The sequence below is a fragment of the Rousettus aegyptiacus genome, unplaced genomic scaffold, assembly GCF_014176215.1.
Source record: "Rousettus aegyptiacus isolate mRouAeg1 unplaced genomic scaffold, mRouAeg1.p scaffold_m13_p_6, whole genome shotgun sequence".
In the NCBI taxonomy this organism is placed as follows: domain Eukaryota; kingdom Metazoa; phylum Chordata; class Mammalia; order Chiroptera; family Pteropodidae; genus Rousettus; species Rousettus aegyptiacus.
In genome coordinates this window covers 94582840-94610415 of record NW_023416309.1, presented here as the reverse complement: position 1 = coordinate 94610415, position 27576 = coordinate 94582840, and the positions used below count along the sequence as shown (strand labels likewise).

At 48.1% G+C, this 27576-nt stretch overlaps 1 protein-coding gene across 6 annotated transcripts; it reads left to right on the top strand.

Moving 5' to 3' along the window:
• Positions 1–10039: 10039 nt before the first annotated feature.
• LOC107517572 (MYCBP associated protein) lies at positions 10040–27413 on the top strand. Of its 6 annotated transcripts, none has more exons than XM_036223516.1 (19): positions 10040–10168; positions 15606–15733; positions 16314–16473; positions 16616–16719; positions 17602–17785; positions 18037–18152; positions 18704–18854; positions 19129–19244; positions 19330–19445; positions 19940–20051; positions 20597–20786; positions 21249–21436; positions 22554–22700; positions 23190–23600; positions 23981–24102; positions 24781–24896; positions 25354–25496; positions 25627–25797; positions 27228–27413. In XM_036223516.1, the coding sequence occupies exons 1-19, from the start codon at positions 10126–10128 to the stop codon at positions 27327–27329; spliced, it is 2820 nt and encodes a 939-aa protein (XP_036079409.1). In that variant the 5' UTR covers positions 10040–10125; the 3' UTR covers positions 27330–27413. The 6 variants fall into 6 exon arrangements, 4 of the variants coding, with proteins under 4 accessions (XP_036079409.1, XP_036079410.1, XP_016013911.2 ...); XR_004951551.1 differs by lacking the exon at positions 10040–10168 and adding an exon at positions 10203–10397 and having other exon boundaries at positions 25627–26804; positions 27228–27337; XM_036223517.1 differs by lacking the exon at positions 10040–10168 and adding an exon at positions 10203–10397 and having other exon boundaries at positions 26612–27337.
• Positions 27414–27576: the final 163 nt, after the last annotated feature.

The following is a 27576-nucleotide window of genomic DNA, read 5'->3' as shown; positions in this document are numbered from 1 at the left end:
CATGAGACTTGCCCGCACTGACTGTAAGAGCCAGTGGGTGGTCCACCATTTCCTCTCTCTGCCACAGAGACTTAGATTGGTCACACAGACATTGTGTCAGGCAGTGGAGCAGCCAACCACAGTGATGTGAGGAGGAGTGAGGAATTCACATTTACTGTTGTAAACCAGATTTTTTGGGTCGTTTGTTACTGTAGTATAACTGAGGCTAAACTGACCAATACAATTTGTAATCCCACCATTCAAAGATTAATCACTGTTAAGATTTTGGTGTGTATCTTAGCAAAAATTCCTATATGCAGATAAACATATTTAGATATACAATCTTCGAAACATGATAGTATGCATCTTTCTTTGGAGCCATCTTGTTCTAGTTAACATGTGGTAGGCATCCTTTCATGTCATATTTGTATCTACATCCAGTTGTTTTTAGTGTAGCTTTGTAGTGTACCACTGCATGGTTATATCAAAATTTAGTTTACCAATTCCTTTTTGGTGATACTGATGGTTTACCTGTTGGTTTTTGTAAACTCTGCGATGAACATTTTATGTAAATATTTTCATGCACTGGCTTGATCATTCCCTTAGGTTTAGGATAAATCCCAACAAGTGGGATTGCTGGCTGAGGATACTCACATCCTTTGTTTGGATACATGACGCCTAACTACCCTCCAGGAAGCCTGCATAGTTCACGCTCTTGCCAGCCTGCCGGTGCTCATTTCTCTACAGTCTTGTCAGCACCGAGCACATCTACTTTTCCAAATGATTCCAATCTGGAGAGCACTCTTAACCCTAGCTTTATAATCAGCTAACATACTGCTTCCCCAGCTTGGGCAACTATTTTGTTCATCTTATTACTCAAGTCAGAGAGGAAAGGGGACACAGCCCTTGGGGCCAGCCAGGTAGAAGACCAAACTGGAAGTGTTTGCCAGTGTGCTGCCTCTGAATTTCTCTTATCCAGATCCCCCTTCTGGGAGAATCTCAGATCTCCCTTCTATTTTGTCTTTCCCTGCTCCCCTTTCTTTTCCCTGCAGGAATTTGTAAAAGCCATTCTTTTTTTTATTACACAAACAACATTAGAGGAACAATTCTAAATAATAAAAAAAAAGAAAGAAACAGACACCGTCAGTGGCCCCAACGAATTAAACAGTTTTTATTTGCCCATATTCCCTGCCAGTGCTCATCCAAATGCATGCAGGATTTTTGCCCATTTGTGCTCCTGGCACAGCTCTAATTTTGCATTCTGCCCCTTTTGCTTCTCATTCTGCCATAATCATTTTTCCGTGTTGTTAAATGCTCATCATCTTTCTCATTTTAATTGTTGCACAAAGTTCCAATCAGTGAATAATTTAATAATTATTACCCTAAAGTAAGTCACTTAAGTGGTTCCCCCATTTGCCTCTATTATAAATAATGCTGTAGTGCATGTTTTATGGATATAACTTCTTCCTTCATTTGAGTTATTTCCTCAAATCAGTTCCCAAGAGCGAGATAGCTAGGTCAAAGGGTATGAATGCTTTAATAATACTTGATGTGAATTGTGATGTTGTTTAACAAAGGGTTTTTCTTTTTTCTTTTTCTGCCCAAATATCATAATGCCTTTTCTTTTTCAACCATATAGACGAGAGAAGAAATCTACCCAGAAATTAGCATTACTAACATTTGGATAACCATCCCTCCAGACATTCCTTGATGCATAGATATAGATGTGGAAAGGAAAATAATTTTTTATAAAAGGGATCATACTTGTGTGCCAATTTTGCAACCTGTTTTTTTTACTCAACAACATGCCCCGAGCTTTTCTAATTGGTTCTGCCACCATCAGTGCCTATGCAATAGCATAATGTAGTACAGTAATAGCTGTAAGCCAGGCACGCGCCAAGAATGTTATCTGCATTGACTCATTTAAGCTCCACAACAACCCAATGAGATAAGTTTGATTATTATTATGTCCATTTTACAAGTCCCAAACAGGAATTCCTGATGCCTGACAAGGCAGAGAAACCTGTTGTTTCCCTGTGATGCTGAAACTTGTCAGTAGGTAACCATGAGCTTCTGGAAATTTTTCCCCCGACCCAGTGTAGAACTTGCCGCCTCCTAGGTACCTGGGAGAGTGTGTGCTACAGGGCAGACTGACAGCCTCCAGGCAGCAGCACCCAGGAAGGAAGGGCCCCTCACTAGGTGATACCTCTTACCACCACATCAGGTCAGGCAGGAATGGCACCATTTCTCAGGTGGCTGACCTGTGCAGGCAGAGACTGCCCCATCTGCTTCCCAGATCCCTGACACCTGGGACACACTCACTCCCAGCATGTGCCTTTCCTTTGCCCCCACCTCCAGATTAGGTCTCTCCTGGCGCCCATTGCTTCTCATCCTTCCCTAGACCTCGGGCCTCCTTACCTCCATTCCTGCTGTCCCTGGCTCAGCCTGCCCTCGGACCCAGACCAACTTACACAGGCCTCACTTGCTTCACTCACCATTCTTACACTGCTTGTGACTGCAGTGAGGGGCCAGAACCCCTTTCTGAGAGTCTTGGCAGCACTGATGGGGGGACAAGGTGGGCAGGGCCTCAGCCGGGGGCGGGGTGCTTTAGATCAATAAGGAAGTTGCTGTGGGAACGCCCCTCCTCGTAGTCCCCACCCTGAACCAACCCTTCAGATGAATTTATGAACAATACAAAATGAGCTATGAAAACTGTCAAGCAGGTAGTCCTGCTTAAACAAGGTCTAAAGCTCAAGGGATAATTAAAAAATCCTACTCATGCATACCAAGTTGAGCACCTGTGAACTGTTCTGGCCTGGGCCCTGGAGTGTGAGTGCTTGTACTCAGATCCCAGCTCTGCCTCCTGTTAACTGCTTAATCTCAGGCAAGGTACTTAATATATCTATGCCTCAGTTTCCTTATCTGTAAAATGGAAATGCTAATGATATTCTCTACCTCATGTGGTTGTTGTAAACATTTGAGAAGACAACCGAAACAACCAAGAAAGGCTACAAATTGAGTTTCATCAAAATTTAAAACTTTCATGCATCAAAGAATACTGTCAAGAAAGGAAACCCCACAGAAAGGGAGAAAATATTTGCATATCTTAGATCTAATAAGGGTTTAATATCCAACATATATAAAGAATGCCTACAATGCAAAAACAAAAAAGATAAACAACCTAATTAAAAATGGACGAAGGATGTGAATAGACATTTCTCCAAAGAAGTTATGCAAATAGACAACAAACACGTGAAAAGCTGTAATAGCCATTAAGGAAATGCAAATCAAAACCAATCCATACCCACTGAGGTAATTATACTTTTTTTTAAAGAAGGAAAATAACAAGTGTTGGTGAGGATGTGGAGAAATTGGAACCCCTCATGCATTGCTAGTGGGAATGCAAAATAGTGTAGCTGCTGGTGAAAACAGTCTGGCAGTTCCTCAAAAAGTTAAACATGGAGTTACTATATGACCCAGCAAGGCCAGTTCTAGGTATGTACTTAAGAGAATTGAAAACATACATTCAGACAAAAACATGTACACAAATGTTCATAGCAGCATTATTCACAATAGACACACAGTAGATGCAACCCAAATGTCCATCAGCTGATAAATGGATAAATAAGATGTGGTATACAACAAAATACTATTTGGCAATAAAAGATGAAGTTTTGATACATGTTACATGGTTGAACCTTGAAAGCATTTTGCTAAGTGAAAGAAACCAGACACAAAAGGCCACAAATTATATGATTTCATATACATAAAATGTCCAGAATAGGCAAATCCATAGATACAGAAAGTAGATTATTGTTTGCTAGGGACAGGGGAGAAGGGGGGGTGGGGAGTGACTGCTAATGGGTACAAGGTTTCTTTTTGGGGCGATAAAAATGTCCTGGAACTAGCTAGTGACGGTTGTGCAACCTTGTGAATATAATGAAACACTGTACGCTTTAAATGGTACATTTTATGTTAATAGCATTTTATGTCATGTGAATTATATTTCAGTGTTTGAAAAAGTGCACAAAGTACTTAGAAGGCTACTCAGTCCATGATAGGCACACAGTACAGTTAGTTGCCATTTAATTTAAACTCTACTGGACTTGTATGTTGGTCTGATCAGGCAGAAGAAAAAAATCCTAAGAGGCACATCGCCTTTAGAGATTGAATTCACAAACTTAATTTATGTTTGAGTGTAGTTTCTTCTTTCACTTGCTTTCATACTCAGATTTGATTTTATAGACTTTATACACACTTATACATATATAAGATATAAACACTTGTGTGGTTATTAAATTTTATTTTCATGATCACTTTAGATATTTTTAAGGTATGAAATGGGTTTCCAAAGTTCAAATTGCATTTGTTTTTGAAGCTTCTATTGGGTTGTAGGTCTGGGGCTGCCATGTGACTCAGCTAATCTACTCAAGATGAGGCCTGTGATGGGGCAGGATGCTCACTGACCTGGGGTTTAAAGATCTGAGATTAAGTCTTAGCTCTTTTGCTTACAAGCTACATGACCTGGGTGGGACAAGACTAAGGCTGCTAGATTTAGCAAAGAGAAATATAGACACTCATCTACATTTGAATTTCAGATAAAACAATAAGTTTTTAGTTTATGTCCCCAATATTGCATGGGACATATTTATACCAAAAAAAAAAAAAATTGTTTTATTTGAGATTCAAATTTAACTGGGCATTCTGTATTTTATCTGGCAACCCTAGACACAACCCTTAATTTCTGTGAAAGAAGTTTTTGAGTGGAATCGTATTTAATTCTCACAACTCCCATTTTTGCCACAGAAGAGACTGATTCAGAGAGGTTATGTTACCTAGTCTGAGGTCACCCAGCCAGAAAATTACTTAGCTGAGGTTTGAACCTAGGTGTGTCAGGTTGGTATGCTCTGCAAAAATGGAACTCAAGACAGATAAGCAGTGATCTACTTAATGATAACATAGGAGCCCTGAGATAATCTGGTAAAGACAAGATCTCCACAGAAGGAATATTGAAAAAGAATTGGAAAATCAGATTTGAAACTGTTTATATCATTATCTGTATTGATAGCCTATTGTTGTCATAACACATCACCATAAACTTAGTGGCTTAAAGCAACACAAATTTATTATCTTACAGTTTTGGAGACCAGAAATCTGAACTGACTAAAATCAAGGTATCAGCAGAGCTGTATTCCTTCTGGGGGCTCTAGGAAAGAATCCATTCCCTGCCTTTTCCAACTTCTAAAAGCTGCGGCATTTCTTGGCTCATGGCCACATCACTCTGACCTCTGTTTTCATCATCACATCTTCTCTGACTATGACCCTCCTGGCTTCTTCTTATAAGAACCCTTATGATAACATTGGGCCCATCTAGATAATCCAGGATAATCTCTCCAGCTCAGAATCCTTAATCACATCTGCAAAGTCCTTTTTGTCATGTAAGGTAACAAATTGACAGCTTCTAGAAATGAAAATGTGGACACCTTTGGGGAGCCATTATTCTGTCTATCACACTATCTAAAGGAGAAATTATCTAGTGGATTTGAGTGTTCTGGGCCTTAGCTATAATCCCTTTCATCTGCACAGTTTCAGAGTACTTATACACCTTTTTTTTTTTCCCCCTGTGTACATTGATCCTTGGAAATGGATGAAAGCATTGAAGCCCTTCTGAAAGGGAAGTAGATGAGACTGGGGTTGGAGGTCGGGGAAACAGTTCCTGGGTCACACAGCTAGACAGAGATAAGGGCCCAAGGCTTTTAATTCAGCATCTTCCCACCGCATCCCCTACCACCCCCAGTTCCAAGCCATGCTCCAAGAGAACAATGTTCTCACTGGTAGAACAGGGCAATTCCTCAGTTATCCCCACAATCTAGAAGAAGAAACCCCAAGGTAAGCCGGCTCCCTTGGCTTTGAATCTGCCCTCAGCAAGCAGCCTTCTCCTGACCAGGAAAAGGAGGGACGGACTGGCATGCAAACAGAGAGCCTTCATTTTAGGGGAGAGCCTCAGCACAGAGTCCCAGAACTCAGTGTCCATCCATCTCAGCATGTCCTCAGCAGCACCCCAGGCAGATGGTCCTGGGGCCTGTACCAGGCGGAACTCCTGTACCAGGAGGGCACGCTGATTCTTAGAAGTCTTACAGCAAACCTCCCAGGTGGTAAATAGTTTTGCCCTTGGGTGCTGCACAGAAGGAGCTAGGCTCTTTCCCTGCCTGCCCCCACAGATATTGGAAGGCAGCTACCATAAATCCATTGACATGTCTCCAGGCTTCCCCCCATTATTGATATATCCATTATTGATGGCCCACGTGTGCCAGATACTATTCTAGGAACTATGATACAACTGTGGCTCTGAAAGGCAAGGCCTCTGCTCCCTAGACCTTATGCTTTAGTCGGGGCAGACAGACAGACTGTATGAAAGTATGGGATAAGGATTCTGAGCATAGCTAAACAGGATGAGATGACAGAGGGTGACAGTAACTCTGTGAGATTGGCATTCTCCCCACTCTAAAGAGGGAGATGGCCTAGGAAGGGGCAACACTGAAAGGCAAAGTAACATTTTGCTCCAAAGTCCCCATTGCTCCTAACCCCTATTTTATGTGGCCCCTAAAATATCTCCCCCTGTGTCCCTCTCCAGAAGAGAATAAGAGCAATTTGCGCCTAGGGGTGGTGCCCAGAGTCTGCATATCACCCCCGAGGCTGAATTCAGGCCATTCTGAGACCGGTGTCCAGCTGTGGCCTGACTTCAGGGCCAAGAAGAATGGAAGATTCCTGCTGCATTTTGAGCAAGGGCCTAAGAGTGTGATGTGTCCTTAAAGGGGGAAATGACCCAGATGTGGAGAGTGAGCCAGATGTGTAGGGGGGACAATGTGGACAACATGGGAGAGGGCCGCGTGTGTATGTGGAGATGAGACAGAAGTGGCAGGATGGACTGGGAGGAGGGATCCAGACGTGAAAGGGTGAGCTAGCTGTGAGGGACTTGAGAACAGACTCCCCTGGCCTCAGGCTTTGGAGGGCGACTATCCCTGGAAAGGGATGATGCAGGCTGTGCAAAAAACACACTTTCTTTTTAGGGAGGCTGTTTAGCCTCTACAAAGAGGAGCTGACAGCGTGCCCAGCACCTGGCTGGGTGGAAATAAAAAGAAACGTGAAGCAATAATTGGTGTCTTGTCCTCTGTCAACCCAGCCACCTCCTCCTCCCCGAGCTTGAGGAGGTCACTCAGAGTTGCCAGGTTGGGAGAAGACTGCTAAAGCTGTGGTGGCTAAATGATGCTGTTCCCCAAACTTGCGCCTTATCCCTTCCAGGTCTTGGTTCCCACTGAGTCCTTCCCTGGAGTGCCTGCTGCCTGCCCTGCCTATTGAACTCTTACCTTTCGTGGCCCACCTCAGCTGCTCCTCCTCTAAGAAGGCTTCCTTAATATCCATTCTGCCTTTCCCAAGTCACCAGTAATCACTAGCCCCTGAGCACTTACATTAGAATTGGAAACTCACTTTCAGGTGACCCAGCTCTGTGCCTAAGGCACACTGATGATAGCCCACCCAACCCCACAGGCACATGAATAAACTTCAGAGAATCCCTGGAATACAATGTAAAATCAAATGTGCAGATGAATGGATAAACAAAATGTGGTACACAATGGAATATTATTCAGCCATGAAAAAGGCTGAAGTACTGATACATGCCACAACACGGATGAACCTTGAAAACACTACGCTAAGTGAAAGAAGGCGGATACAAAAAGCCAAATACTGTATGTTTCCATTTATAGGAACTATCCAGAGTAGATAAATCAATAAAGACAGAAGGTAGATTAGTGGTTGCCAAGGGCTAGGGCGAGAGAGGAAAAAGGGAGTGCATATTTAATGGATACAAGGTTTGATTAGGGATGATAAAAAAGTTCTGAAACTAGACAGTGGTGATAGTTGCCTGACACTAAAAGCCACTGCATTGTATTTGTTAAAATGGTGAGTTTTATGTGTATTTTACTATCATAAAAACAACAACAACAACAACAACAACAAACCATATTTCTGGGAAGGTTTCCTGGCTTCAATCAGATTCTCAAAGGGGTAAGCAGCTCTAATCTGGTCTAACAACTTCATGAGGCAGATGGTGATACTAAGGTACAAAGAGGGGATGAAACCTGTTCAAGGTACTAAGGCTGGTAGCCAAGCCCCACCAGGTTGTGTGTCTGCCTAACCAAGTGCCTCTCCCACTCCCTCCTTCCCTTGTCTTTTAACCTCCACTGAACCCTCCTTAAACATCCCCCAGGCTTCTGTCCTGCCCCAGCCAGGTTTCTCACAAAGCTGTGCAACTTCCCAAAGTCAAATGCCCTCCTGAAGCTGGGCGAATGGATTGGAGTTTCATGAGTGTGTGTCTTTTGTTCTATCTGAGATCCTAGAGGGCTAGAGGAAATATTTATTTTCCTCCATATCTTGCAGAGCTCCTGTGGCAGCCATGGCCGTGAGCTGTTCCTATCTCCCTTCAAGAAAGACCTTACTGTTCACCTGCGAGGAGGGCAGTTGGCTGACAGCCCCTGAAGAACATTCTCTGCCCCAGAGGTCCACATGGGGTTGGCCAAGACTTTGTCAGATCTGCAGCGTAGTCTGAGGTTCTCCCAACCCAGTCCTGTTTCTTTCCCTTTCATCTTTCATAGGCCTTGCAGTGAGGGCCCCCAGTGCTCCTGACAGAAAAATTCTTGCACTATTTCCACCACAGTGACTGTCTACACAGTTCCCAGCCCAGTGTATCCTAAGTGCTCAGTAATTGTTCATGGAGTGAACTGAACTGGGGACTCCTTGGATGGTGGAAGGAGGTTAATGCCTGGGCCTCAGAGGGCAGGAGAGGAGGAGCTGCCCATGGAAGATGTCTCAGTCATAAGAGGAGTGAAGGTCTAGGGGAGCATTGAGAAGGGCCATGCCTCTGGGAGATGCCCAGTAGTGGAGAACACACAGGGAACGCTGGGGTTTGGGCAGCCCTCCTGGTATCCTCCCTAGTTCCCTGTCTGGGGCAGACTGCAGCAAAGCTCAGAAATGGCCCAGGAGATAAGGCCTTGGACTTGGGAGAACCAGGTTCAGATTGTGCTCCTTGCGAGTCAGGTGACTTTACATGCTTCCACTCTCTGAAGCTCCATTTTTATCTGTAAAATGGGTACAGAGTGCACCTGCTCCCCCGACCCCCAGCATGATTTTTGAGAATTGATTGAGAAGGCATTACAGTTTATGGGGGGGGGGTACTGTGTTGGGTGGGTGGTTTAAATGCAAACTCGCAGTTAATCTTTACAGTGGCCCTGTGTGGGCGGCATTGTGACCTCCATTTTATAAGTGAGAAAGCTGTGGCTCAGATGACGGGTCAGCCCCAAGAACACACAGCCAGCAAGCAGGCAGAGGTGGGATCGCAACCCAGTTGTGTCTGGCTCTAGAGCCCCTTCATCATTCCACATAGAGTGACCACTATAGGCTAAATTTTGGGTTGGAGTAGGAACAACGGACAGGCTTCCCTGCCCTTACGGAGTTTACATCCTCACAGATTGCCTGACAACAGGGAACATGAACAAACAAAATAATTCCAGAATGCGTTAGGGCTCCAGAAAAATAAACGAACCGGGTGCAATTATAAAGTTGAGATAACAAAGGGGCTACTTCAAATTAGGGGACAGGAGTCAAGGGCAACCTTTCAGTCCAAAGACAATCCAGCAGTATGCGAAGGCCCCAAGGCCTTGGGCGGGAGGGGAAGGAAGCTTGACTGGTTTGGGAATTAATGCAACACCCAAGTGGCTGCAGCTAGCGAGGACTGGGGAGGTCAACAGGCCCATGTAAGGGACAGGCAGGGGGTCTTTGGGAAATGAAATCCCCGGGAAGCCCTCCAGCGAAGGATCCTGTGGCGGCTGTGTGGAGGGGCAGAGGGAAGGCAGGAGCTGGGGCCGAAGGGGCAGCTGCGCACACCCTAGCCTAGTGCGGGAGGCGTGGGATGGGTCATGCAGCCCCCTCCCCCAGCTCCCAGAGGCTTCGCTCCACCCACGCCCCTCCCCGCTGGTGACCTCACGGGAGTGTCTGGCACCGCCTGTGACGTCACGGTCGGGCCCCGGGGTATTTTCGGGTTTCGCACGAGGCAGGAGCAGCCCTTGGCGAGTGCGCCGAGGCGCCCATATGAAAAAGGTGGCTTCCAAGCAGTCTCCGCCCAAGTTGTTCGGTGGGTGCGCGCTCCGTCGCGAGGCGCTGGTTGCTATGGACGCAGCTGCGACCAATGGCGGGCGGGCGCGCGCGGTGTCGCCGGGTGGGGTGACGAAAGGCCAAGTTATCCTGGGTCCCCGCGACGTGGGGCCACGCTCTCGGCCCAGGCGACACCATGAAGTCTCTAAAGAAGGAATCTCGCCTCAGAATACCAAGCAGATTCTTCGAGACCACAGAGAGCTTGAAAGGTCGGCACTCGCTGCCTTGGGAACTAAGGAGACCCTGACAGGGGCAGGGGTTCTTGGATAGGATTCACGACACGGGGCCTGGAGGATAGGGGTGACACCAGGATGGAGGTAAAGATTATGGAGGGATGGAGTACAGGGCAAGGTGTTCCCCATACCTTAGGGGTAATGGACAGAGTGGAGACCCCGTAAGGAATGGGACACAGGGCACTGGGGCATTGAGGATGGCAACAGAGGAAGTAGGGAACTGACAGGGGCCTCAGGGATCAATTGTTGGGGGAGGTGGCCTTGGGCAGGAAGGCACAGGAGACCCCTACCTGGAACCATATCTTAGGATGGGGCTCAGAAGGCAGGATCCCTCTGTAGGGGAGTGCGGTTGAGCCAGAAAGGAAAAGTTCAACACTGGAAGGATCAGGACATGAGGTGCTTGGGAAAAGAAATTCAGGAAAGGATGCAAGAAACATATTGAGGTGATGCAACCAACAACCTTGGTGGGATTCTTTGGCGGGCTGAGGGAGTGGGGGTAGGGGTCACCTAAGAGTCCTGCTGGGAAAACCAGGAGAAATGCCTAACTTGGCTCATTCTGTTTCTGCCTTTTCCTATCACATGTCTCTTCCAGCTGGGTGACACCTGTCCTGCTTGTTTAACCTGGAGACAGTCACTAGACAAGACTGCTTCTTGACCTCTGCAGCTACCCTCTGGTTGCACATGGGAGAGCCCCGGGGTGCCTGACAGCAGACTGACCCCACGGACGTGTTCCCATTTGCAGTTCACTCTCTCTTCCATCTTTTTTTTTGCTGTTTCCATTTATTGAGGGCCTGCAGTGTGGGCACTGTGCTGGACAATGAGGGTATTGGTATTAACTGCGTGATCCCAGCCCTCAAGAAACTCAGTTTGGTGAACTCCTGGAGGAGTAACCAGACAATATAAATGCTGTGATATAAGCTTCCATAGGCATTAAGGACTCAGAGCACCTGACACAGGCCTTAGGTGGTAGATTTTGAGGGGTAGGTTTTCTGAAGAAGGTGACATCTGTGGCTCAGCAGAAAAAAACAGGCGAGGGGAGCAGTTTGCTTCTTCAGGTCTAAGGAGCAGCTGCGTGAGCCGAGGCATGGAACTGTGAGAGTGATATGACCTTGGTGGCCAGGACAGAGGTGGTAAGGGTGGAGGAAAGGGACAGGGGCCAGAGGGACCTGCACAGGTGGGCAGAGGTTTTCCAGGAAAGGGCTTTCGGTGATAGGTCAGAAAGTGTGGGTGTGTCCTTGCAGGCCCTGGAGAGACCCAGCCCAGAGTCATGGGGAGAGAGAGCACAGTGTAAGCAGAGGGGCAGGCCTGGAGTCAAACGAACAGGGTCTTAGCCACTTTTCAGCATGGCTTTCTTTAATGCTTCTTTATAGTATGAAAGTCAGATTTAGGCTGCACCACTGAGATGCCGTTTCGTGATATGCTTTTTAGCAGTTAAGAGAGAAAGGGAGAAGATAGCTGGTCTTCTTTTCCAAGGGCAGTCAAGGGCTTTCCTCGCTATCACTCGCCTAGTTCCTGGAGATCTTATCAGACTTAAGCAAATCAAGGAAAGATTTTTCACTGCATATTTACTTTTAGTAAGGGGAAATTGGGTTTATTAAATAGCCCTTGAGTTAAGAACGTGCAACAGGGTGAGGAGTTTAAAAAAAATCAGTGTTTAATTTAGTTCAGCATGCCGATACCTCCCCCCCGCCCCAAATATCTCAGGGGAAGCCTCTAATGTTGTAGAGCACTACTTCCCCCCTCCCCACTATAATACAGCTAATCAACAAATATAATCTTTTCATCTGGTGCTGTGTTTCTTCAAGGTCTCTGAATTATAAGCAAAAAGGCAAGCAAATATCGTGACTGTAAACCTGTTTAGAGATCCCAGCCCTTTTGACTCCCCGGTCTCATTGCTAAGAAATGTGGGAGACTCCCTCCCAGCAGTACCGGCTCCCCCTCCCCCATCAAGTAAACTAGCCCTGGTAAGAACAGCCCCTCTCTGCATTCCCCCTACACAACCCTGAAGTCAGAATCTCCTGAAGACTTTAATCAACACAAAAAAGAATAACATTTAGATAAAACAAGGAGCAAAACCAGAGAGTCCAGGTTTCTTCTCCCTCTATAGCTGTCTTCTCTCCCCAGCCCACTACCCACCCTACCCCACCTGGACACCTTGCTTCTAGTTGCCTGATTTAATTCCAGCAGAGGTGTCACCTGACTGCTCCATACAAGGAGGCTAGTCTTTGACCACCTTGCAGCTGTCAAGATTAGGGGAGAAGTGCCAGCTGTGCGCTCACCAGGAGCCCCACTCAGCTTGGGTTTCCAGACCGGAAGAAGAGGAAATAGCTGGGCCTCTGCAGGTTCAGTAGTGAGATACACTTTGACCCTGTAGAGTCTTCACGAAGGTCCTGAAGTGACCCTCATGGGATTATGCTTCCTCTCTGTTTTCCCCAACTTGCCTCTGCCCCTCCAGTCCACCTGGCTTACCTGACTGGATGAATCACTCTGAAATGCTTTCATTTCACTCTCCTGGGCCAAACCTCCTTTCTTGCCGACAGAGGGAGATCAGATGCTTTGGCTTTACTTTAAAAGCCCTGGTTTTCCTCTTATCCCCAAATATCACCCCCACCTCCCCAATAAGCCTTCTGTGTCACCATGCCTCACATATGCCATGCTCAGCCCTGCTTCCACCTTTGCTCCAACGGTGACCCCATCTGGAACACCTCTGTGTGCTGCTGTGTCCATGCAAAGTCTTCCTGTCCTTCAAGGCCTAATGGCCTGAGAAGCTGCCTCTGACCCCTGCAGCTGCTCTTCTGAACCTTTGGTTAGAGCCCTAAACTGTATAATCCACATCCATCTGCTCCTGCTTTGATGTGTAATCAAACTCATTGCCTGTGCCACTAATTTTAGGCTCTTATGTTATAATTGATGTATGTTAATGTCTGCTGAATTTTTCAATTCCTCAGGAGAAAGAGCCATACCTTAACCTTTTATACCATTTTCTGTCTAGTTTATAGCACATAAAAGATGATTGGTAAATATTCTCTAGGGTGATTTGAAGTTTAAAATGTACATCTTTTTTGTGAATATTTTATTAACTCTGGAACACACCATTCCCTGACTGTATATTAAGATGACCTTCTCAGAAAAACCTCAGACCAGAGTTTCAGTATTTCAGAAATCTTCAGCAATGTTGAAGGTTTATAAATTCTCCGTGATAATTATACACTCACAAGTAAAATGCACAGACTTGGAGATGTTTAATCCCTTGAGAAGATGTAGAAGCAGCCAAGGCGATGGGCAGAGGGAGAAGATATTCTGGAAATAGAAATAATACAACAATTTTTATAAAGGCAGACTTTCAACTGATACCAATTCTCTCTTGGGCTGCCACCAGTTTTAGTGACTGGAGAAATCAAAACCTAAGGCTGCATGTCCATGCATGGCAACGGATGGGACCAGAGCCATGCGATTTAGTTGATGACGCTCCTGAGTTTCTACTGACCCCATCGCGGAGGAGATGGACTCTGAGACACAGGCGGAATTTAGAGTTATGTTTGGAATGATTCGGGCTTAGGCTTGTTCGTTTTTTTATTTTGTTTTGTTTTGCCACCAATTATGTGGGTATTTCCTACAAAAAAAAGTTTGATTTGGGTAACCAAAACACTTGCTTTGATGTTCTGGTGATATCGCTTCTGCAAAATTAGAGTACTGTGAGAAGCGGTGGACAAAACCAGGTCTGTTTTAAAGTTCCTGAAGTCAGGACTCAGAGTTTTCTTTTGTAGGGCCTTACATCAAACCATTCTAAACCAGAGGGCAGCAGACAGGAGTATACTAGCCAGAGAAAAGAGATGCATTTGGAACTGTTAACCCACCTCTGGAAGGAAGGCAGAAAGTGTTTCCTCATTGGAGAATGACTTGCTTCTGCACAATGAATTCTCAATGCCATGCTCTGGCATGGTGCATGAGAGAAATAGGCTCAGATCTCCCCACTCTCTCCAGTCCCATGAGCCACTGTCGTCAACCAGTGTATTACTCTAGTAGACTCCTCAGTAATCTCCTCCTCTGTCTTGCGCCCCCTAATCCATTCCTTGCCATGTGATGGCCATGTGAAGATTGAAGTCCTTTACATGGCTCACTAAGCTCTTTGTGATATGGCTCCAACTTCTCTTTCCAGGCACTGCTTTCTACTTCCCACCTCACTACACTCCGGCTATTTTAAAAACTCGTGCTTTGAGTTCCAAGAGTGTGCACCATCCTCTCTTGCCTCTAGGCCTCTTCACGCTACTCCTGTTCCCCAAGCCCTTTCCCTTGTCTATGTTCTCTTCATTCTTCAGCTCTCAGTTTAAACATCATGTGCTTAGGGAGCCCTTCCCTGACTACCCCACACACTGGGCTAGGCCCCCCACCCCGGCTGCTCCCATAGTAACCCTAGTACAGCCTGACAGCCTTGTCACCCATGGGCGTGTGCTCTTTGAAGCCCGAAGCTCTTGCTTTATGTCCCCCAGAGCCTAGCTTAGTGCCTGGCACATAGAAGATACTTAAATAGTATTTATTAAATGAAAGAACATGAAATAAATGGTCACCTGTGAGTGTTCTACTCCCCCCCCGCCCCGAGCATCTGAATTTTAAGCAGTGTCTTAAAAAATCCTATGCCTTCACCTGGAAGAATGGATCAGTGCCAGCAATGGAGAAAGCTGAGGAAGCATCTAGTCCAGGCGTCCCAACCCATTGACATTAGAAACACCTAGGGAGTTTAAAAATATGGTTCCTCAGGCCCTAACTCCACTCAGGAGCCAGAAAGCTATATTTGTAAAACTCCCAGAACACTCTGAGGCAGATATTTGATTAATATTTGAGAACCACTGATTTAGTCCAGCTTCCTCTTTTTACAGAAGGGAAGACTAAGGCCGAGAGGTTAAGTGATATATCCAAGGTCGTTCAGCTTATAAGTAGCACAGCCTGGAATGGAATATTTTCTGATCTCAATTCTGGCTACCTTCAGTTGCTGTGGTGGGCCAAGGGCAATGGGGAGGGGGGACTTTGAAGAGAGAACTCCTGTCACCCCAGTCAAGTACTGCCCAGGCTACCTTGGCAGCGTCTACTGACCATCCAGTTGGCCAGCTCTTCCCCTGCCTGCCCCCGACCGTGGAGTCAAATAAATACATATATATATAGCATTTGTAATCTGCTTCTCTTTAGAAAAGAAGCGGGCAAAGGTATCTGAACAGCCCACACCCCCCATTCAGGAAGAAACTGAGCCTGTTAGCAATGTCCTACAAGGAGATGACATTCTTGCCTTAGCCATTAAGAAGGAAGACTTGAAGAAGGTAAGGATGAAGTCCAAGGATCCCTTCCTGCAGTAGTTTTTCTCTACCAGCCTGTGTGGTCTCCAACATTAACCATGTCCACCATCTCTACTCATAGGGTGTGTCTAATTCCATGGAATCCACTGAACATAGTTCTTTTCACTTTTACATCTAAAGGAATTTACTGTTTGTTTTAACATTCCTGAGATTTGTATAGAACCGCAGAGGAGTGAGATGATGTGGCATCTTGCTTCCCATGGAAGCAAGAGCCATCATCCCTATTTCACAGAAGGGAAAACGAGTTTAAGAACCAAAGTTACAGATGTGGATGAAGCTGCTAAACCCTAACCCCATGCCTTACCTGGAAGAGTTAGCCACTTCTCACCTGAACTGTCTGGGGGTATGTTATTTTTTTTTCCTTCCAGGACATTATTAAGTCTCATGTCTGTTGCATGGGCATTTCCTCATCAGAACATATGGACGGAGCTGGAAAAACAAATTTGTCAGCCTTCAGGAATTCCATGAAGAATTAGGACAGAGGAGATGGGTGGTGTTTTTCCTCCTCCTGATCTCCGGACTTCTCTCTTTTGTTTCTTTTTAGCAACATGTTCCTCGCTTTACTGAAACGGAAGATAAACCTGTCATTACCCAGAAATTTATCATCCGTAAACCCAAACCCAAGGATCCTAGGAAGAAAGTCTGCCACTTAGTAGCACATCCTGCTACTCCAGATGCAACCACAAAGCCCTTGGACTACTCTGGTATGACCAGCCTTGGCCCTGGTCTCTGAATTCATGGGTTGCCCTTGAAAGACAGCAAGGTCTCCATCAGAAAGCAGCCCCCTTGAATTGTTTACATCAGCTAGCTACAGCTTGTTTTTCCCGCTCCTCTTTTGCCCACCAGGTCCAGGTGACTATTTCCATGGCAGCAACCAGATCCTGTCCCACCACATCTTGGGGAGTCTCCAGGACTTTAAGAGAATTGCAGTTGCTCGAGGGAACACCCAGGTTCGTTTGCACAAAGCTGCCTGGACAAGAGAGGTCACTGGTCATTTTAGTCTCACACCCGGCAGAGTCAAGCAGACCCGGGGTTAAAAAGACAGTCCAGTCTCTGGGCCCCAGAGTCTGAAGTGATAAGTGACCTTCCCCCTGAAATAGTGAAGTCAACTTAAGTTAGCTTCGGCTGAAGTTAGGAAATCGCGATACAGATACAAAGGTGCCTCGAGGAATCCAAAGGCAAGAGTGTGTCTGGCCAGAGAACCCAGAAAGGATTCGGGGCCTCGGGCCCAAGCTCCCTCGCTGCCCTCTGCTCCTCTATGCACCAGCTGCATTTTCCCTTCTCTCCTCCTAGGTCCACATGCTGGAGCCCAGCTCCTGGAGTTACATGAATTGTTGGCCTGTCTTACTGTCTTTCCCATCCTGCAATGCTGCTCGCTCTCTCTCTCTCTCTCTCTCTCTCTCTCTCTCTCTCTCTCTCTCTCTCTCTCTCTCTCTCTCTCTCTCTCTCTCTCTGTTTCTTTGCTTCTCTGGTGCCAGGCAAAGACTCTCTGATTGGTCAGGTACTAAGAGGCCTGGAGTCATATAAAAATGTCTCAATCATCTTGGCAGTGAAGGTGTCAATTAACAACAGTTGTGAAGAGAACAGACTCATGGAAAGATTTTGACCGTAATCTTAGAACAGAGGTCCCCATTCTGGGGGAGAGGGGACTGATTAGTTTCCCAGACACCCTGGTTCTGTGATTTTTCTGCCACTCACTACCTTAGGGTCCTGAAGAAGAAGGATCCTCAGCAGAGTAGGAGGACATCAGCGATCTAGGCCCAAAGAAATCTCTGCTCTGCCCGTTTAGTGCCTTCTCGCCACCCTGCACACACATATGGTGTACTTTTCAGTTAGCCGAGCTGATACACACCCCGCCCTGTCCGGTGGACTCCATCTCAGCTACAGAAGAGCAGAAGCAGAAATCCCCAGAAGAAGAGAAGGCACAGCCCTGGTCCCCACCTCCTCAGCACAACTTTCTAAAAAACTGGCAGCGTCACCTAGCCCTGCGGAAGAGGCAGCAGGAAGCTCTCAGTGGTGAGCAAGTGCCTGGGGCTCCTGCCTTCCCTCATCTGACATCCAGGCTCTGCTGCTGTTTGTTTTCTCTCCCTCCACCTGTCCAGAGCCTGGATTTAGGCTGCACACATTTGTGCCATTTTCTACCAGCGCTTCTTGCTCTTAGTGGGACCTGAAATTAGCCCATTGATAAGGCTGACCAGTGCCTAGTGCTGAGCTTGTTTGTTCTGATTTGGTAGAGGGGCTGCATTCTTGGCTCTCTCTTTCTCTAGAACACCTGAAGAAGCCTGTCAACCAGCTGCTGATGCACGTTGGGGATACCTACCGACAGATCCAGGAGGAACGGGAGCTCATTGACCGAACACTTCCAACACAGCACGATGGGAAGGTGAGGACAGCATTCCCAGGTGCCCTGTGAGCTGGGGGTCTGGAGACAGGGATGGCTGCCTCAGTTTGCTCAGTTGGGGACAAAACAAATCTATCCATTGCAAAGCATTGTTAAACCCTCAAGCCCTTTACTAAATTATATTATTGGTCCTATTATATTATATTATTAACAGAGACTGGCCAGTTAAGTAATTAAGCCTATGGTGGTCACTGGTAGTTAATCTGAGGAGAAAGATAGCACAGGTACTGTGTTATGAGAATAGTCTTAGTGTTCTCTCTTAAAAGCTAAGCTCCAGCTTTTGGATGATCCAGGGTACCGTGTTGTATCTGATATGTTAGTACAGCACCTCTATCACCCACACTGTCTGTCTGAGACTGGGTGAAGGCTACAACGGGGCATCCTGAAAACAAGAAAGTGGGTGCTATGTCCTTGGCAGCAACAAATCCCCAAAGCAAGCATCTGTAACCTGTGGTGCTCTGGTCTCCCAGGGCCCCTGCCAGCCTCTCTCCAAGGTGTTCAGGTGATCTGACTCATCTGCCCTTCCTTTCCAGTGCTGTGAGGAGACCAGAGGGTTCTGGAGTCAACTGGAATACTTGGGAGATGAAATGACGGGTCTGGTAATGACGAAGACAAAAACTCAGCGTGGCCTTCTGGAACCAATCACTCATGTCAGGAAGCCGCACTCTATCCAGGCAGAGATGGGTGAGGAGCAGGGCAGCTTGTAACTGATGTGGAGGTGGGACAGCATGGCCCTGGTGGGAGACTGACCTGGGACCAGGTCCCATAGCCCTGTGGAGGTCCAGTTTCCTCTTCAGTGAGACAGTTATAGAAGAGGTGCAGCCCAGCTGCACAGGGAAGCTGTATTTTCCCCTTTCCCAGAAATGGTGCTGAGATGAGTATATTCAGAGCTGTTTAGGTTGAGTGGGGAAGGAGGCATGGCAGCAGCCTGTGCTGAGGGTCCTCGACCCTGCTCTAGGATTGTTGGACCAGAAGGACGCTTGGTACCGCTACACCTGGGATCGGAGTCTGTTTCTGATCTACCGACGCAAGGAGCTGCAGAATATCATGGCAGAGCTGGATTTTAGCCAGCAGGTTGGTAATGCCTCTGTGCCCAGTCTGAAGCCCCTTAGAGTGGCGCTCATCTTCAGCTAATCTTTCCTTTCTTGCTTTCTCTAAGGATATTGATGGCCTGGAGGTGGTAGGCAGAGGGCAGCCTTTCTCAGCTGTTACAGTGCAAGACTTTCCAGAGTTTGAAAGGAGCCAGAAAAGTTCCTCTGGAGACACAATAAGCTTGTGAGTTGGACCTGGACCCTAGGGAGAAAGGTTGGAAGGTTGGGCTTCCCCCAGCACCCACAGTATTAAAGGCAAGCATCCCTCCCTGAAATTGGATGCCTCTATCACAACCTCTTGCTAGTGGCTGTCACCTCCTTTTCTAGCCCATTCCAACACATGTGCCAGCTTCTCTCTGGCCATCTGTTCCCTTCCAGCAACCAACTCCTAATGGGGGTTTCCTAGAGAGTCCTTTACTGGGTAAGTGGGGCCTCTCCAGACTTTCCCAGGGCTGGGCACACTGAGTGGCTCTGTAAGAAGAGTCTCTATATGTCCAAGACTCTTCCACAAACAGGAATGGAGCAGGACAAAGCTGAGCTCAAGTGGAGCAGATGATACTCCATTGGGGGGCACAGCTGGGCACCTCTCCAGACTTGCTGACAACCATTTCCGTGGGCTCCATGTGGCGAGACCATAGCAGCCTCAGAAAAAAAATATGTCATTGATTTTTATTACAGAGACTTATTGACTGATTACCCTGATACGGGCCCCATGCCTATTCTTGGCCCTTCTTTGCTATTCTGTGGGAAGCCAGCTTGCTGGATCAGAAGCAGTAACCCAGAGGACAAGGTAAGCCTGCCTTCACCCTCACCCACCTGCTGGATGAGCCTCCCTCAAGTGCAGTCCCAAGGTGACTGTGGCAGTCACAAGGAGCTTGCAGTCTCCTGCCTGCATTTTTTTTTTAAAAATCTGGTCATGCTTTCAGCATGTCTGCAAATGGTAACAGCAATGCTAACTTGAGCCAGAATAAAATCACAAGGGTGAAAAGAGTGTCCCAAGCCACTCAGTTTGTACCTAGCCCCAATCCATGTAAAAAGCAAATCTTCTCAAACAGGTGTGGCTTTAAGCAGGTTCTAAAATATTCTTCAGGTGCTAAGGAGCAGAAATTGTCATCAGATATAAAATCTGCTTTATCTCTTATTACTGTTGCTGGCACCTCAGAGATAGCCACCATCGAGGTGACACCAATCTGTCTGAGAGCAGCCAGGCCCTAGAGGCCTGGGACATGGGACTTTCAGTGCCAAACCTGGAAGTCCTGGGTGAACCAGGATGAGTTGGTCGCCCTAGGCCAGGGCCTCCCTCAAGGACGTTCCTTGTACCTCCTCCTTCCTCAGAAGCACATTGGAATTGCTGTCCGCTTAACCTTCGAAACTCTAGAAGGGCAGAAAACATCTTCGGAACTGACCGTGGTCAATAATGGCACAGTGGCCATTTCGTATGACTGGCGGCGGCAGTCCCAGCTGGACTCTTTCCAAGACCTGAAGAGAAACAGGATGGAGCGGTTCTACTTTAACAATCGGGAAGGTACCTGGGAGAAGTGGCATTGCTCGCAGGTCTCGTCCTCGATGTCTGAGAAGCCATGTCTAGCTAATGGCCAGTTCCTCTTCCCTGCCTCGTTCCCCATCCCCAGTTTCTTCCATGGCATGTGTCATCTCCTAACTATTCATGTCTGTTGGGGGAAGGGTAGAATTCTTAAGAATACCAGGGAGCAGAGGGATTCTAGGGGTTCAGTTACCTATAGGCACAGGCCTGAGGCTAGGACAACCAACTGTCCCTGTTTGCCTGGGACTTTCCTAGTTTTAGGACCATAAGTCTCACATCCTAAGAAACACCTTAGTCCTGGACAAACCAGGGCAATGGGTCACCTTACCTGGGGTTCAGTTAAATGTATCTGCATGGGCTTAGGGCTCAGTTAATTTTAGACACGCAGATTTGTGGCTCAGCCAGTTCCTCCTTGTTGAAAACCGCCATCTCTTTCCTTCTCAGGTGTGATTCTGCCCAGAGAAACTAAAACCTTTACCTTCTTCTTCAAGTCTTTGAATGCTGGGATCTTCAGGGAATGTTGGGAGTTCGGAACCCACCCCACCCTGTTGGGAGGTGCTGTCCTGCAGGTCAATCTCTATGCAGTCTCCTTGGCCCAGGATATTTTTAGGACCGAGAGGAAATTACTGGAGGTAAGGAACTCAGGATCTTGGCCCCTGTGGATACCAGATAGGTTACCCTGGTGTGCTTCCTGGCACTGCCTGCAGAGATCTTGTTTCTGCCAGATACCCTTGCTCGATGGACACTTTTCAGGGTTTTGTGTTGTAAAAGATGGGTGGGCAGATGAGAGAAAGGGCAGCTTTGAGCTCCGCCATGCATAGCTCCCATAGCCAGAAAGAGATGAGACAAGGCCTTAAGATGCAGCCTGTGGGGAAGTATGTATTTGAGTACAGATAACGAATGATGTCATGTCCTGGTGCTGTATTTGTTCACTGCTGTCTGGTACCAACCAGTGGAGTTGCATTTAACTGGCAAGACTTCAAAACCAGGCAAAATTAGAGAGAACAATTTAACCAATGAGGTGGCACTCAGGAGTGAGTATGAGGTGGGAACTGGGACTCCGCCCCTCGAGTCAGGTCCAGACCCTGGCCTCCTGGTGCTGTGCTCTGTGGGACTCTGTGGAAAGCCATGCTTTTTTATTCACTAGCCAGAGCTACTTCAGCTGGGGCTCAACTTGTGCTGATCAGAGGTAGTTTGGACACAGGCCATATCTGCTTTACTTGTGACCATAAGCCTGACCTCTCTCTGGAGATGCTGTTCCTCTGTTTCTGTGATATTGACTATATGGCTAAGTCATATATTCAGGCTCAAACCGTGCGGCACCTGGCCCTTGTCGCTTCCTAATCTGTGGGAAATGCTGACTATGTGACCTCTTGGCCCTATGAAGGAGCAACTTTTCTAGAACTGGCCCTTCCTTGGGGTCCTTACAGCCTCTTTTAGGGAACAAAGATGTTTGGGGCAGACCCAGGGTGTTTTGAGTCTAGGAATAGGGGTGCGTGGTGTGTGTGTGTGTGTGTGTGTGTGTGAGAGAGAGAGAGAGAGAGAGAGAGAGAGACAGAGAGAGACAAAGAGATAGAGAGACAGACAGAGACAGAGAGACAGACAGAGACAGAGACAGAGACAGAGACAATATGGCAGGAACTCAACACCTAGGGAGGCGCAAAGTCCCCAGGGATCTGGCTCCCCTCTGCGATGCAAATGAATTTTGGAAGCCTGAGGTGCTGTCTGGTGCCAACTTTTCTTCCTCAGAAAAATCTGGCTTCCCAGGAAGCAGTCACCATTGTGCAGAGCGTACTGCAGGAGCTGCTGAGGGGGATCCTGACCCCAGAACGTGCGCAGTCACCTGTGGATGCTTACCTCACAGAGGAGGACTTGTTCCACCACAGGAATCCTCGGGTACAGGCCTAGCACTGGCCCCTGTCCCTCCTGCCTGCCCTGGGTGAAAGGAATAGCAAACCTTCCAATGTGCCAGGACCTGTTCTGAGTGTCTTCCATGAGTAACTCACTTTCTCCTCACGGCAGCTCTGTGAGATGGGCACTATTTATATCCTCACTTTACATGGAGGAAACTGAGGCCCAGGGAGGTTAAGTAATTTGCCTAAGATAAGTGGATGCTCGGTGAGAACAGAGCTTCAGGAACTCCTTCATTCAAACCCAATCTTACTTTGGAAGCCCACAGGCAAAAAATGTTTTAAGTTGGAGATGCTCAGGTTGAAGGGGAAGTGGGGATTCCTGCTGGTCACAGCCTCTCCTGCTGGCTTCCCCCCTGCCTCCTTCATCAATGTCCTCAAGGGAACAAACAGAGAAACCAGAGTAGGCTCAGAGGCTCTGGGTGCCCCATGCCTGGCCTCCCCATCACGTGTCTTCCCTTGCACCTGCTAACAGCTGCATTACCAGCACCAAGTGGTGCAAAACCTGCACGGACTGTGGCACCAGTACATGATCCTGCCCTCCAAGGCTGAGGAAGCTGGGCCAGGCGAGGAGGAGCACCTCAGCCCCAGGGCCCAGGCGGCCTATTTGGAGAAGACAGCGGTGAACATTGAGCCTTTGGCGTACTTTAAGAACCCAGTCCTGGAATCCCAACTGCCTCGGCAAGAGCACATGGCCCTTGGGGACTCCCAAGATTCTTTCAGGTTTCAGAAGCCCGGAGTGAGGGTCAGGAGTCCTCAGGGGAAGAGCATCATGGAAGAGATCCTGGTGGAGGGGAGCCCGGACCGGGAGAGTGCCAAGAGCCCCTGGGAGCTGGAGAGCCTTTCCCCTCCTGAGTGGAACCTCTGCATGGAGGACTTCAGAAAGGTGCTTGCCTGCCCCTGAAGGGGTGGGGGAGAGTGGCCCTGGCCCAGCCTGGCGAGGGAGGGCCCCAGCAGTGCCTTTTGTCCTCACGGGTGAAGAAATGAGGGCCCAGGGAAAGCAATTTCTTGGGTCATCTCTTTTTGTCTCAGGTGCGTAGGCCACCATGGTACGAGAGGGGCCTCCCTCTCTAACCCTGGCAAACCCTGGAAAAGGGGCTCATGGGTACAGATTTCTGAGGGAGGTCCCAAGCTCCCACAGAAGGCACGCCAGACAGATTCTCCATGGCCATATCCCCTTACCACACCACACACATCATTAGAGGACACAGGGACCCTCGGTGTCCTGGGCAGAACAGTTACTCATGGTACCTGTGACCCTGCCAGGCGGTGATGACACTCCCTGAGGAGAATCAGAGAGAAGATGCCCTTATCACTCTCAATAAAGCGGCCCTGGAGCTCTGCCAGGAACAGAGGCCATTGCAGTCCGACTTCCTGTACCAGATGTGGTAGGTGGCCCAGCAAGAGAGCCAGCCCCATCTCTTCTGCTTGGTGGCTTCTGGCCAGGGGTTCTGAGCAGACAGTCCTAGGACTCAAGGGGGCTAAGCTTCACTTGAGCTCAGGTTGCTAAAAGAAGCTGCGAACATTCCATGCTTGGCACCTGCTGCAATGGCCCCTATAGCCACCTGCTGCTCCCTGAGCAGCGGTCACAGCAGAGTAAGCACCTACCCCTCTTTTCCTCTTTCCTTGTTCCTTCTCAGTGAGCAGAGGGACGAATAAGAGAAACCAGAGGGTGGCGGGAAGAGGGGCATATTCCATGAAAAGACTCAGTTGTCATTGACTATTTGGAACTTGCTGAGGGGATGGGTTTTGCCAGGCCTTTAGAATACATCCCCCGGAGCCTCATGCTGGAAATCTTGTGCAAGGTCCAGCCATAGTTTCAAGCTGGAGTTTAAGATGAGCTAATCCTAACTCTGGGTGACTTTTTCTTGGTTGCCACGCAAAAGAAGCCAGATTCCCACCTGAGCGCTTGCACAGGTGCTGATGAGGATGCTGGCTGGTCAGGGGCGTGGCGTTTCTATGGCAGTGCCTGGCCTGGCACCAGTGTCTTGGAAAGATCCAAGCCTCTGTAGACTCCAGGGCAAATGAGGTGTGATGGCTTCTCTCCAGTACGTCTTTCCCTCTAGTCTGCAGCTGTGGCGGGATGTGATTGACAGCATGGTGAGCCATTCCCTGTGGCTGAGGGCTCTGTTGGGCCTGCCTGAGAAGGAGACCGTCTATTTGGACGTGCCAGAAGAGCAAGGTCAGACACTGTGCAGCCATGTCTCCACACAGCCTTCCTTATCCCTCTGCCCAGATAGTAGTGGAGACTCAACCTTTCACACCCTTCCGGTGGGAGACTCCATTAGGCTGATCTGTAGAGTAGGCCCTGCTACCGTTTTATCCGCTGCCAGGATTTGGGACCCAGAAGTGACCTTAGTGATCACTTGAGTTCAGTCCCCTCATTATATAGGTGGAGTCCCAGAGAGGTTAAATGATTTGTCTGTGCCATACTTAGGGGGGTGACAGCGCTGAGACTAGAACCAGGCCTCTTGCCCCTGGCCCACGGTCCCTACGAGATCACATGCCTGAGCCAGAAACTCTGCTCTTAGTCTATGGGAATTCTCTCAGAACTGCTGACAGTGCTTTGCTTTTCCCAACTCCTCCCTGTGGGCTCAGCTAAGCCACAGGCCACGTTGCCTTTCATTCGCCTTCCTTAGATCAAAAATCAATTCCTGTCATGGAAATGAAGGTGACTTCTGGGAGAGTTGGAAAGGAGGACCGGAGAGGGGCAGCCCAGGAAAAGAAGCAGTTGGGAATCAAAGACAGAGAAGATAAAAAAGCCAAGCTGCCAGGGAAAGAGGCATGCTAGGACATGGTCCAGCCTGGGGTCGGCCGGGGAGGGCACCAGGGGCTGCGGAAGGCGGGTGGTCACTCTGGTGACCTCCCTCAGGAGCTATTGAAGGCTGTGTGTGTTTTATCTCTCCAAGCAGGACCGCTTCAACAGCAAGAAGCACAAGGCAAAGGACGACAAGAAACTTGTGAAATCTTTCAGTCGGGATAGGTTTTCCTTGGAAGACCCTATCCCTGAAAGCACCACCCCTTTTCAGGAACCCATGGATCCCCTGGTCATGGAGAAATACACCCAGAGGCTGTACACACAGGTGAGGGCAGAGCCCCAGCGCTCAGCCCTCCTCTCGCTCATACTTGCCCTGCACTCCCCTCATTTAGTCCACGAAGGATCAGCTCCTACTGCATTCTGAAAAAAACAGAGCTGCCCTGTGAAGGGCATCCTAGTGTGTGAGACAGACTTCATGAATAAGTAACACGTCTGGTATGTTAGGTGTTAGGCTACGAGCACTAAAGAAAAGAGAGGCCAGAGCCACGGGGGGTCGGGGAAGGCCCCGGTAAGGCAGGTGGGCCTCATCAAGAAGGTGACATCAGAGACTTGAAGGGAGGTGGACCCCTGAGGAAGAGTTCCCTAGGGCGAGGGAGAACTAATGCAGGAGAGGGAGTAGCCAGGACAGAGGGCAGAGAAACTGCCGAGAGGGAACAAGCCATATGTGGGGCTTGGTAGGCAACGTGAGGATTTGGGGTTTTTCTGAGTGAGACAAGAAGTCATAACCCCTGGTTTTGAATAGAGGAGTGACATGGTCTTGACTTGAGCTTTAGAAAATCACTCTGGCTGCCATTTGGAAAATAGACTAGGGGAACAGAGCTGAAGCCCTTCCCTTTCTGCTGCTCCTGCTTCCTCTCTGTGTTAGATGGATCTTGGCATTTAACACCATGTGGAGTGTATTTCCAGCAAGTATAAGGGTTTCGAAACACTGGAGAGACTTCATAATGATGAATTCCTGAGCAGTAGGTCCTTAGAAACTCACCCAGGTGTTGTTTTATTGTTGCTATTCGTTTTGGAGGGGAGGTCTAATGGCGGAGCCAGTCTAATGGTGAGGCTTTGTCTTCCTCTGGCGTGGACAGCTGGACAACTGGGATTACATCATGTGTTGTGATAACACTCTGGATCTCATTTGATTACAAGCTTCATTTACTGCTGGTGACATCGCTGAGATTTCTGAGGGTCAATGGAGTCTAGAAAGTAATCATAGGGCTCTGAGGACCCATGCAGTGGACTCTTCTTTGGCTTCCTGAAATTAAGAATCAACTTGCCGAGGTTTGTGTGGTCTAGCCCCACTGAAGGCACAGTCTTGGAGATATTTCAGTATGTGGATTTGTGATCTTACAGGAAGGAAAGTTGACCTTCATGAGGCCAGAGTAGGTTTGGGTCACCCCAAGGGGCTGTGGGCACTGCTCTCTGGCCTCCCCGGAATTGTCCCTTGAACCATTGTAGGCTCTAATGTCCCCATATGTCCTAGGGGCCAGTGCAGGATTACCTCCTCAGACTGGTTTGAAAAATTAAACTATTTGCAAAAACGAAAGTTCTGCGGAAACTCTCACCACTTTGGTTTTTATCCCCTTTCTGGCTGTTCTCTGTGGTGTAGGTATGTCCGCCGTTGTAGCACAATGGGTGCTCTCCCCTGTGTAGGTACTTGCACAGAGCAAACCTTTGCCGGTGATGTTTATCCCATTCTTCCAGGTGTACGAGCTGCTGGACACCCTGGTGACTGACCTGATGGTTTTGGCTGACGAGCTCAGCCCCATAAAGAATGTCGAGGAGTCTTTGCGTCTTTGCACCTAACTCGTGTGTCCAAGCAGCCTTCTGGGTAACCGGTTAACAAACAAATAAAGAACCTTTAGGTTTCTACCATTTCCATTATGACTTGTGTCTTGAATACCAGCTTTTGATGAGGTCTGCTCATAACCCAGGTCCTCCCATGTTCCACCTGCCCTCAGATCCCCCACCACCACCCTGTCCCAGTTCCTGGAGTCATCTAGCAGGAGAGAGAAACACACCTGGGGAAGTGATGTGTGGGGTAATGACCTGA

Coding starts and splice junctions, on each gene's coding strand:
- LOC107517572 (XM_016158425.2), top strand. CDS start 10,325: ATGAAGTCTCTAAAGAAGGAATCTCGCCTCAGAATACCAAGCAGATTC. Junction 15,734..16,313: donor AGAAGGAAGACTTGAAGAAG/GTAAGGATGAAG, acceptor GTTTCTTTTTAG/CAACATGTTCCTCGCTTTAC. Junction 20,052..20,596: donor GCAGTAACCCAGAGGACAAG/GTAAGCCTGCCT, acceptor CTCCTTCCTCAG/AAGCACATTGGAATTGCTGT.